Source organism: Musa acuminata, chromosome BXJ2-6 (assembly GCF_036884655.1).
Source record: "Musa acuminata AAA Group cultivar baxijiao chromosome BXJ2-6, Cavendish_Baxijiao_AAA, whole genome shotgun sequence".
NCBI classification, from domain to species: Eukaryota; Viridiplantae; Streptophyta; class Magnoliopsida; order Zingiberales; family Musaceae; genus Musa; species Musa acuminata.
The window spans coordinates 41,631,817-41,643,070 of NC_088343.1; the positions used below are offsets into that span (position 1 = coordinate 41,631,817).

Genomic DNA, 11,254 nt, shown 5'->3' on the forward strand with positions numbered 1-11,254 from the left:
ATAAAAATAACCCAATAGAAAACTATTAATAAGAGAAAGTGGCACCATGTCAGGTGGAGAATTCATCATCAAGCTACCAGCAACCTCAAATCAATCGGCGAATTTAACAGGAAATGAACTCTGCGACGCTTCAATCATCTCCTCCTTCATAAGTCAGATTTGATAGTTCTAAATTTTAGACTTGCATAAAACTTGTGACTGATTAGTGAGAACATCGATCAAAGCCTTATGATCAACCAAACAAAGACAACATTATGAGCCACTTAATGACTGCATTGTCAGATAACAAATGCATCAAACTTTGGAGAGCTAATGGATAAATTTCCTGGTCGATAAATAACATGGCCTCTTAATGCCATTCCATATGCAAGGTCTCTGCTGACTTCATTTCTGCAAGACAAGAAACCAACAAGAAAAGAATTATTCAATTGTACTTTAATCAGTGAATTCAAAAACAAAATGCATCAACATAAATTTAGGAAATTAATCACCAACATTCTTTGTAACTTTGGATAGATTTTCTTTCATGTGTGTTTAACATATTTTTATGATACAATTGCACAATTAGGGGTAAACCAAACCGGAAAAACATGCTTGAAAAAGAAAATCCATAAAGAAAATGCAGAAGCATTCAGCATGACAATTCACATAAAAAAAAATTCAGAAATAAAATATAAAGACTATAATTTAGTACCTCTAAAGAACTCAGCGATAATTGATAAATATATAACCAAGGAATGTGAAGGAAAAAAAGAAAAGATTTGTGCAGACCACATAACAGTCTATCACAGAACGACCTAATCTTGGCAACTGAAGTATGAACCATAGGCAAGAACTCACAGCCAGGACTTCAAAAGGACCAAATGAGATCCGAAATGTTTAGCAAAGTCAACTTTGACTTGTTCCAGTATTTCAAATGCCCTGCAGGAAATGGACATCGTGGAAGAGACATTAATGAACTACCATAATGATGTACCACAGAACCTTTAGCAAAACATAAGGATTGTTCACTTAAACCCAACTGGATCCTGGAACTTTTTTCGATCCTTGATTAACAACCTCCCTCAATCCTGCTTTTTCATCCCACAAACCAATGTCTGCACAAACCCCAGACAACATGACACGCGCTGCAATGTCTTCGGGATCGAGCTCTAAAGTGCATTTAGCTGCATACATCCCAATCTCTAGGTCTCCGTGCGTCTTACATCCAGACAGAAGACTGCGCCATATGACCTTATTTGGTTCCACGGGCATACTTCTTATGAAGTCATAAGCCATTTTTATCAAACCAGCTCTGGCAAATAGATCCACCATGCATGCAAAATGATCAATCTTTGGAGTGATGTCATAATCCTTCATATTTTGAAAATGAGACTGACCTTCTTCCACTAGACCCACATGACTACAAGCAGATAGAACTCCGATGAATGTTATGTCATTAGGTTTGACATTTTCCTCTTGCATCCTTCTAAATATGTCCAGTGCTTCTCTCCCAAAGCCATGTTGTGCATACCCAACAAGGATGCTATTCCAGGAGACTAAGTTTTTAAATGCCAATATATTGAAAATTTTATCAGCATATTTCAATCTTCCACACTTTGCATACATGTCAATGAGTGCACTTCCCACGACTACATGACTGTCAAGTGAAAACTTAATTACCTTACCGTGTGTCTGAGAACCCCACCCTAACCCTGGTAAATTAGCACAAAGGTTCAAAATACTTGAATAGGTGTACGGATCTGGATTTACACCTTCAACCAACATCTTTTTCAGACAGTTTCTTGCTCCTTCAAAATCCGTTTGTTTGACATAACAGTCAACCATGGAGTTCCATGATACTATATCTCTTTCTTCCATATATTCAAACAGTTTGGAGGATTCCTTGATCAATCCACATTTAGCATAGAACTCCATTACTGCATTGCCAATATGTGCAGACATTTTAAAACCCTGTTTTACAATTAATGAGTGGATCTGCCTCCCTACTTGAACTGCACCTGTGCTTGAACATGCAACAAGTGCAGTAGGAAAAATGTGCTCATTGGGTTTCAACCCAGAAAGGAGCAATTCTTTAAAGAGAACCAAAGCTTTCTCCCCTTGACCATGTTTTGTGAAACCCCCTATCAGTGCAGCCCAAGTTGCCAAACCTGGCTCCTCTAGCTCAGAAAAAGTTTGGTGAGCCAAATCCATCTTGCTGCAGTTGGCGTACATATCAACAATGCCTGCTTCTACATATTGGTCAGATCCATTTCCAGTCTTAATAGCAAGGCAATGCAGTTTCTTCCCAATCATTGGATCCCCCAGGTCAGCACAGGCGCCCAGGGTGCTTGTGATCATGAACTCATTAACTTCAACCCCCTCCTTCAGTGCCCATGAGAAAACACTCAAAGCTTTCTCATTTTCTCCACAATGGACATAGCCTGAAAGAATTGAACCCCAAGAAACCAAACTACGATGAGTAGCGCCATCAAATACCCTTTGTGCAAGGATCATCATACGACACTTAGCATAAAAATTAATCAATGAATTATCAACAAAAACACTCATAGCACCCAGCTCGACCCGATAAATCCGTCCATGGATCTCCTTCCCGATCCTGACGGAACCAGCACTGGCACAAGCCGAAAGAAGACCAACATATGTGTAGTGGTTCGGATCCAAACCTGTCGACACCATCAACCTAACAGAATCGATAGCATCATCTGCAAGGCCTAATCTGGAATACGCAGATATCATGATTGTCCATGAGACGACGTTCTTATGGGGCATATGATCGAACACCGTGCGAGCATCAACAATGCGACCGAGCTTGGCATACATTATCATGACACGGTTGCTAACGATGATATCGGGAAGGAAAGCTGAGACGATCAGTTTGCTGTGGGCGAGTTTCCCTCGGGCGAGGCACCGAACGCCGCCAAGCGCTCGGAGGAGGCCTTGGAGAGTCATGAACGGAGTTCTCAGGGGATAACAATGGCTGTTGGTTGTTCTGTGGGATCTCGTACATGTCTCTTGTTATGAGAACGGAGACAGTGATATGGGTAGATATCAGCAGGAGCAGCAGATCATCGATGGGAGAGAAGACGAGCAGAGGACTGCGAGCACGTAACGAATTGGAATTACTTGCGGCGCCGAGGCTTCGATGAAGTCCCCTGTACAAACCACAACTCAGTTCATGATTCAAGTCATGAATTGTAGGTAACCCGCCGCCCTCGAGGCGGAGCTCCGGAACTGGCCCTCGTGCCCGGAGGCGGAGGACTGCGAGATGTCGGCGCGGCTGCTGAAGCCAGTGGAGGACGCGGTGGCGGTGAACGGCTTGGAGTTCTTCGCCGCCGGGATTGGGTCGACCAGCGGAAGGCGGCGGGTGGGGCAGCGACGGTAGTTTTAAAAAGAATGTTAGGAGTTTACTTTTCGGAGCCTTTTGACAATCTCTCACTATTTATAGCTTCATGAAAAAATAATAAAATAATATTTTATTATTTATAATTCTTTTAATTTAAAATTTATTTTTTTTTTCATTCCTCACGAGTCACATCCACTCGATGCCTGCACACCCGACTGCTATCGAGAAGCGCTCGTTGGTGTCAATCTGTTTATAATCCGCTCGTTGGTGTCAATCTGTTTATAATCCGCTCGTTGCTATTGAAGAATGTCACAAATAAATATTTCAATAAATATTTAATATATATTATAAATTATAAATATAAACTTTGTAAGTTTTAAATTATCACATAACAAATGATCCAATATGTTTTATCGTATCTAAAAGTCCTTATAAGTGCTAAGATGATATTATTACGGAACAAGATAGCGAATCAATCCTAGATACTACTTCAAAGGTCCATCTAGGCATATACTACTTAAGTAGCTCTAAGGTGTTATGCTGGTTGATATTCTGCGAAGCTAGAATATCCTCAAGATTGTTGTTTGGATGGTCTATTTTTAAAAGAATGAGAAAGCCAAACCTATTGTAAGCCTTCTTCATGTTGTGTAAAACATAAACAAAATTTAAATATATAAATATACATAAACATTACATCGAACACATTATGTACAAGCTTATCCATGATATTCTTGTTCATTTATTCTTTTGATGTTCTCGTTGAAGCCTTTAAAGACGTTATATCTTTTCACCTTTGTTGAATATTCAATCATCTACTGTAGCTACAAAGCACCTCCCTTGACTTCCAACTGCTTTCTATCACTATTCTTGAATAATCAAACTTTGATCCTCTAAAGCTACTTTAACTCGAAAGTGACTCTAACCTTAGCATGGGGTAAGTCGAGTTGTGCTTATCTTTGTTAATTCCCATGGATCTCTCGCATCGCTTGAACACGATAGATATTTATTAGAGCTTTAACGAGCATCATCCCATAGACTTTGAAGTTTTTGATGTATTTCCTTTACAAAATTTACCCATCAAATTCTCATGTGCTTAGTCGTCTTTTCCAAGTATGTTCACATCACTTCCACTTTTGATTGATATTATATTAGAAAATGAAGTGGACAATCTAGTCTTGATAGAATCGATCACTATTGGTGATGATTTGATAATTATTGTCTGTCGCTGAGCCTCTTCGAATGGTCTTTAAATATGTGTAAGGCTCATTTACTAGATAACTACGAGAACTAAGGTATTATGTTTTGCTCATTCTCTCAAGAATTGGGAAGGTTAATGATAGACTTTATCAATCTCCTTGAGAGTTGTACTTCATGCATCAAGTTGGTTACTAGCTTTCACCTGTTCTTTGCTTATATTTTTTTTTCTTATATTTCTAAAGCACATGAAGTATTTGCACTCCTTGCATTCAATTAGCTATAGTGATTCATTTTCTCATTACCATCGAACTTCTTGAATGCAAAAAATTTTACCCGCAAAGAGCAAAATTTTATCTTGACTAGCAAAAGTCTCTATTGGTTTTAGTTGTCTCTAGGATTACATCATCTTCTCTATCATTTTTTTTCCTTACTCATCTAAGTAGAAATAGTACAACACCACATATTATCTACTTCGTTCTTTAGTTGAGCACTCTCGTATTGACCTAAAGTCTCTTATTTTTTGCTGAAGAAATAATAATTCTCAAACGAGTTTTAACTAAAAAGAGATATTAATGAATAACTAATGGATCATAATGAGCAAACAAGAATTATTGCGATACAAATTGAAAATAATAAAAAAAAGATTCATGATTGATGAATATCTTTCAATCTCCTTACAGGGACCTCAATACCGTTTCAAATTTATACTGTGTGATCGGTTCCTACTTGGAATCCAAATTGTTACTTTATCAACATTAGATTTTAATTAAGAGTGGAATATCAAATTAATTATTATTAATATTAAATGAATATCTAGATAAAACACCAATGATCAACTTCCACTTGCACTTTGAACTCTCTTTAATCTCACTCACTCCGAACAAATGTGATGTAGATAAACCAGGTGCAGTTTTAACAACAAAGCAAAGCAGGAAGAACATTTTATGATTCTGAAGTTGCTCAAATTAGAGTTCATCCTCTGTTTACTAGCACAGAGCTCAAAAGGTGCAGAATTGCATGGAAATGAGCAAAACTCTGTGCAACCAATACATCTCAGAGCCTTGATCCATACCTCACTCCTTTTGTACTTGTTAGCAACAAAACTTGAATTATCTGCAAGTCTAAATCAAGAAATCAAGAATTGTCTGCTTGTAAGCAAGCAAGAACAGCATTGAGAAACTAACTATGCATCATCCGATAATTTCAACTAAAGATTTTTCACCATCATCCTCTCACATTAGGTAGTTCCTAGATCTTTCATTAGACTGGTACTAGTCTTCTTCTGTATCAATCTGGCAGAAGTGGAATTAGAAAATTATGACTTCATTGGTCACACTGTAGCCGATAGAATCAGTAATGACACAATCATGGCAACAATAATTTTCTCTGTCAAAGGTGAGGTCTGTCAACAATCAAAATTTCCTTCCATGCTTCGTAAAACATCCATGTGATGCCTGATGAAGGCATGACTTTCAAACAGCTTGCACCCCAACCTCGGTAGAGACCCATCAAGCCCTCCTCACGGACAACCTCTGACAGGGCTGCTGCCATGTGGGGCGGACATTTCCCGTGCAGGGATCCAACCATCAGCCGCTTTCTTGCAACTTCCAGCGGAAAGCTGATGGTGCTTGCAGTTAAACCTAATGAGACAAAAAAAATGATTGCCGTCAGCTGAAGGTGTCCAACCTATGATTACCAGTCACTGTATCTAGTACTGTGTATATGTAGCAGTGTTCAGTTTTCATGTCTTAGAATTACTTCACCAGAAATTGGCATGCAACATGACATGCAGTTCTGTTACTCATATTGCATTCAATTTGAAAGATATAACTAAGAATAACCAGCAGCACTTCAAAGACTTACCAGCAAGAGCCCCAATAATCAGCATCTCTGGACGGTTCAGTGACTTCTTCTGCTTCGTTTGGCAGTAAGAGTTCTTCATGGTATCGTACATGAAATAGTAGCATGTACTGTATGGAAGCATCCCAATTAATGTAGGCGATAAGCCAGCATACAGACCACCAATTCCATCTTTCTTATATATCCTACTCAAAGCAAGGGTAATGCTGGGGTAGGTTTCTCGGTTCACGGTCAAACGATCCTGTAATGTTAGGTTGTAAAAAAGATAAGAAAACATCAAATGAACATTGCATCTAACCTTCCACTTTGACGTTAAAAAGAATATATGAAAGTAACATATTAGAAAGTATAGTCAGCTAGAACACTTTACTACAGTATCAGCATCTATCAGAGCGCAACATATTCTATTAAATCCAATCCAATACAATGAATGGTGCCAATTTATGAAGAGGGCTGCAGCTACTTTTTCACTTTAACCATTCAGGCATATAAGCATTTCAAGGATAAAGATATTTATGTTTGCTAGATAATCTGAATGAAACATAAATTGCTTCACCAAAACATTCATGAACTACAATCTGGTCCCTGAACCATAATGGAAGAAATGCTAACCAAGGGGATATTATTCATCTAGCTTAAATTATCGATAGACAACAGGTACAATGTATACCCTAATTGTTACTGGAAAATTAACATTAATTAGGCTTATCAGAAGCCGGAAAGGTATACCTATCCCCCAAAAGCATTGAGATCCCTTTTAAAGTGTGCTAAACTCAAAGGATGCCTTCATACTGTGCAGAAGTTTCAAAGAATCTTTATCCAGAATCTAACACTTTTAGAACAAAAAAACTTCAGCAACAAACACAAATATGAAACATTCAGAATAAAAAATCTGGAGCAATGGAATCCACAATATTTGTTTCACCAATAAAATTCTGTGTTCCCAGATTAAATCAAAGCATGGAGAGGGCTTACAGTTGACATTTCATCTTTTAACTGGTTTCATAAATACAGGATTATGAATTATACAAGGCAATGTTACAAACAGATGGTAATAAAAGATCTAGTCTGAGATGATTAGTTTTCCAAAAACTGCAAAGTGGAAAAACATAAAAGAAGTTAAATAATAGCGATCATCAACTTTGAAGACTAATGCATTTACTTCAACTACACTTCTTAACCCAGACAAACATTGTAAAGCAGTAACTAATGTATCACCATCAGTTTCAGAGTCATTCTCTTATACCTTAAGAACTTCAAGAGGATGACAAACGAGTGTGCTCATAATGCCTGCAGCAGCACCACCGACGGCAACTGGAGAGATACATAGGAAGGACAAATCTAGATTGATATGACCAATCTGTATCTTTGGGCTTCCATTCTCTTTCCAATTCTCTTGTACAGATGTCATAGTCCGCTTGACACACTCAAAAGTACCAAGTTCAATAGCCTGGGTAGGTATAATCCGGAGCATGTTAACAGTATTTCCTGCCCAAAGTCCTTGCCAACCATTCTCTTCAATGATCTCTAGAAAACTTCCAGAAATGTGCTTGGATCCAACTCCAACCACCATCCTTGTTCTGCAATGCAGTACAAAATTCGGTTGACAATGTTTATTTGAAAATTAATTATGCTAGTTACACTATGACAGTAAAGACTAACAAAAAGGATATAAAATTCAAGCATTTCTTGAGATGCTGTGAAAGAGAAAAGAACACATTAGATATATGGGAAAGGAACAAGTTCAACAGCCAAGAATGAAAACGGCTAACTTGTCATAGATTGTTAAGACTCAAGTGAATACAAAAACCAAACCAGTCCTAATAACAAGTACTAGAAAGAACTTGTCGATGTGAGAGTATCTCAACCATAACACTACAGAGCCTATCCAAAAAAGTTGTAACCATCAACAGTCAGCATGATGTTCCAATGAATGAAAAACAAGCTTAATGGATTAGCATCCTTGTTTATTGATCAATGTGAATCACATCGACGTTGCAAGAGGCACTTTACCATCTTTTGTTCATCATGCCATCAAGTTAGTCATAGATTCAGATATTAAAGGAACATTTACTAGCATCACAAAAATGACAATCAGCATCACACTTATCAGAAGTGTCTTAGGTTACTAACTTTTATTTTGGAATTTACATAATAACTCATTAAGCTTCCCAGGAAACTTTTCTATAAAGTCAAGGTGAGAATATTCTGGTGAAGACCAAATATCATTCTAATTACTAATCACTCTTAAGAATAGGAGGAAGTCATCATGCATGAGAACCATACTGAAGGTAAGTTCTTTGTGGTAATCCAGATATCAGCCAACTCCACCAGTTGAGTATCATGTCAGTTAACTAAACAATCTCAAAGATGATATGATGTGCTACATCAAAATGCACAAACGAGTTTCTAAGAGTGCTCTCAGAAAAGTAAACCATATCAACTTCCTGATAAGAAAATGAAGATACATAATTTAATTCATCACAACCTTCTGGGAAATTCAAAATATAACTTCATACTTCAACATATCTCTCCAAAGGCAATTACTTATATGCAGCTATACTTTTGGCAAGAAAAGGAAGAGTTTCAATGCAACATCTATCTGAATATGTCAACATAAAACCAGAGGAGGAGGAGACGACACAAACCTGATAGTCTCTAGAGGTGCAAGAACAGCTTTAGTCATGGCACCAGCTAATGCTCCACTGACAAATTCACCAGCTTCTCTACTCCTAAAGAAGTTCTGCAGCAAAACAAGCAACATCAGTCTCATCATCATGCCACTTACCGTCGGGCGTTAACATTCACAGTTTTGTAGTCTGAAACTATGCTGCAGTTTTTCTCCAAAACTGTGGACACAGTGAGTGAAAAGAGCACTCCGCCAGTCATTCCCAGTTTCAGAACAGAACCATAAACAAGCGTGTTACGTTAGGCATATAAACAAACACCACTGTTTCCTAGTTTGATAAAAGAGCCAAGAACCCAAAAGAGTGATCAGTTAGACATATAATCAAACACCACGAATGTCAAAAGGAACGCGTCCATCCAACTGGTAGATATCGAGTTCCAAAGTAAACGATGAAATCTTGAAGATCTCGGAAAAGAGACAGAACACGCATAAAGATAAGGAATCCAATAAATCCGGAGATATCTATTACATATCAAGATAAAAAAACAACGCTCAAACACAAACAGAAAGGCAGAACCGTTACCCTATTGGTAATAACACCAACCAAATGACGACGAGACGTGCGAACGCCACCGGAATCTCTACACTCCTTAAAAGATGGAAACTTGCCTAAACGAACCAAAAGGAAATCACAAAAAGGCGAAGCCTTGATCCTTAAAAGAAAAGAGATCCGACAAACCGGCCGATTGGGGATCAAAGAACGAGCTTCAAATATAAAAAGACGCGAGCTCCGGAAACGACAGACAAGAAGAGGAGCCGAACCATGAAATCCAACCGGGAAAAAGAAAGCCCCGACCTTCATCGCGACACGGAGCCGGAGCGCGACGGCGGCGGGGGCGGGGGCGTCCTTGTCGACCTCGAGCTCCTTGGGCACCGCCATCTCGTCGCCGTACGCATCCGCCAAACCCAGCACCAGCAACTCCCGCTTCTTCTTATGCGCCTCCGCCTCCAAATCCATTCCACCCAACGGCTCCCCTTTCCAATTCCCCGGAAAAAAGGTGTGGTCAAATAATTAATGCAACCCAAAAAGGGCGACGCTTTATGGACTTCCAAAACGCTGCAAAGCTTGCCGAGGTAAGTAGGTGAGCGAAAAAGGGAACGGAACTCAGAAGAATTAGCAAGGAAAGACGGAGCTTTCTTGGATCGGGAGTGATTCGTTCCCTCTTGCTCTGATGGTTTTGTAAGATATTTACTATTTATTTTGGGCCTTTTTCCCTCATATTTTTCTCGAATGCTTGCAGCGTTTGTGCGTTTTGGTTACTGTCACTCCTTTCCACGCCGTCTGAACTCTATCGGGACCTACTTGTCTCACACGCTTCGTTTGACCCTTCGCTCTCTCGCTGGCGAAATAACTGGGGCTCACAAAGACGTCCGGTAAGAAGGGAGATAGATTTCCGAGTACGTCGTGATAACGTAAGAAAAATTATTTGGAGCTTTCATTTGGGTGGGGTTACTGTTCCAAGAACAGATAATGATTTTTTAAGTGGGACCCACGTTTGGAATCTTTTAATATTTCTTTATATTGTCTTTGGACAGAGTCTAAAACTTCGCGTTGCGATCGACATCCGAACATTATTTATTAATGAGAATATGGTATTTTTTGTAATCTTCTTTTAAAGGATTGGAAAAGGAAAAAAATAAAAATAAAAAACACTCGATGTCACAAATTTCTCGTAATTAAATTCTATAATTTAATATGGGTAAGTATGTTCATTGAACGGGTTATCGTATCGCACTTCACACATGCAATCGCTCTACTTTGATCCATTCTAATTTGAGCCTCGGAAAAATCTTTTAAGGTGCGCTTCGTTAGAATTCACCTTTCGTCTCTCGGATAGCTACTTATACTTTTGTATAAAGGGGGTTATTTTTAAGTATTTTATCTCCTTGAATAAGTACATATAAATTACTTTTGCAAATATTTAAGCGACATATGAAAAATTTTGAACTTTCCAACACATAGATAATTGTTTGGTATTCATAGTTATTTGTTTTGTTTTGTTGAATACTAATATTATTATTACTCATACTGCTCTAGCAAGAAGATCATCCATTCATTTGGCTTGCAGAAATGCCTGCTTCATCTTGTCAGATGAGTGATTTCCCTCGCCATCATGCATGCCATTAATTTTGGGAGTTGGTTTTGGATGTGTTGACATCAA

At 38.5% G+C, this 11,254-nt stretch overlaps 2 protein-coding genes across 3 annotated transcripts; both read right to left on the reverse strand.

Moving 5' to 3' along the window:
- Nucleotides 1-54: 54 nt before the first annotated feature.
- On the reverse strand, nt 55-3,393 carry LOC135615657 (pentatricopeptide repeat-containing protein At3g57430, chloroplastic-like). Of its 2 annotated transcripts, none has more exons than XM_065114475.1 (2): nt 841-3,393; nt 55-390 (listed from the first exon to the last, which is right to left on the reverse strand). In XM_065114475.1, the coding sequence occupies exon 1, from the start codon at nt 2,950-2,952 to the stop codon at nt 1,012-1,014; it is 1,941 nt and encodes a 646-aa protein (XP_064970547.1). In that variant the 5' UTR covers nt 2,953-3,393; the 3' UTR covers nt 55-390; nt 841-1,011. The 2 variants fall into 2 exon arrangements, with proteins under 2 accessions (XP_064970547.1, XP_064970546.1); XM_065114474.1 differs by having other exon boundaries at nt 695-3,393.
- A 2,321-nt stretch (nt 3,394-5,714) lies between these two features.
- On the reverse strand, nt 5,715-10,311 carry LOC135615658 (probable mitochondrial adenine nucleotide transporter BTL1). The gene is made up of 5 exons (XM_065114476.1): nt 9,889-10,311; nt 9,052-9,146; nt 7,650-7,983; nt 6,407-6,644; nt 5,715-6,183 (listed from the first exon to the last, which is right to left on the reverse strand). Exons 1-5 carry the CDS (start codon nt 10,048-10,050, stop codon nt 5,933-5,935), a joined length of 1,080 nt encoding a protein of 359 aa, XP_064970548.1. The 5' UTR covers nt 10,051-10,311; the 3' UTR covers nt 5,715-5,932.
- Between the last annotated feature and the right edge of the window lie 943 nt (nt 10,312-11,254).

Bases quoted from the DNA above. Each gene is read 5' to 3' on its own strand.
- LOC135615657 (XM_065114475.1), bottom strand. From the start codon at position 2,952: ATGACTCTCCAAGGCCTCCTCCGAGCGCTTGGCGGCGTTCGGTGCCTC.
- LOC135615658 (XM_065114476.1), bottom strand. From the start codon at position 10,050: ATGGATTTGGAGGCGGAGGCGCATAAGAAGAAGCGGGAGTTGCTGGTG. The intron at 9,147-9,888 runs GTCGGGGCTTTC...GTTTTGCTGCAG, and splicing joins GGCTCCGTGTCGCGATGAAG to AACTTCTTTAGGAGTAGAGA. The intron at 6,645-7,649 runs GTATAAGAGAAT...CTAACATTACAG, and splicing joins ATCCTCTTGAAGTTCTTAAG to GATCGTTTGACCGTGAACCG.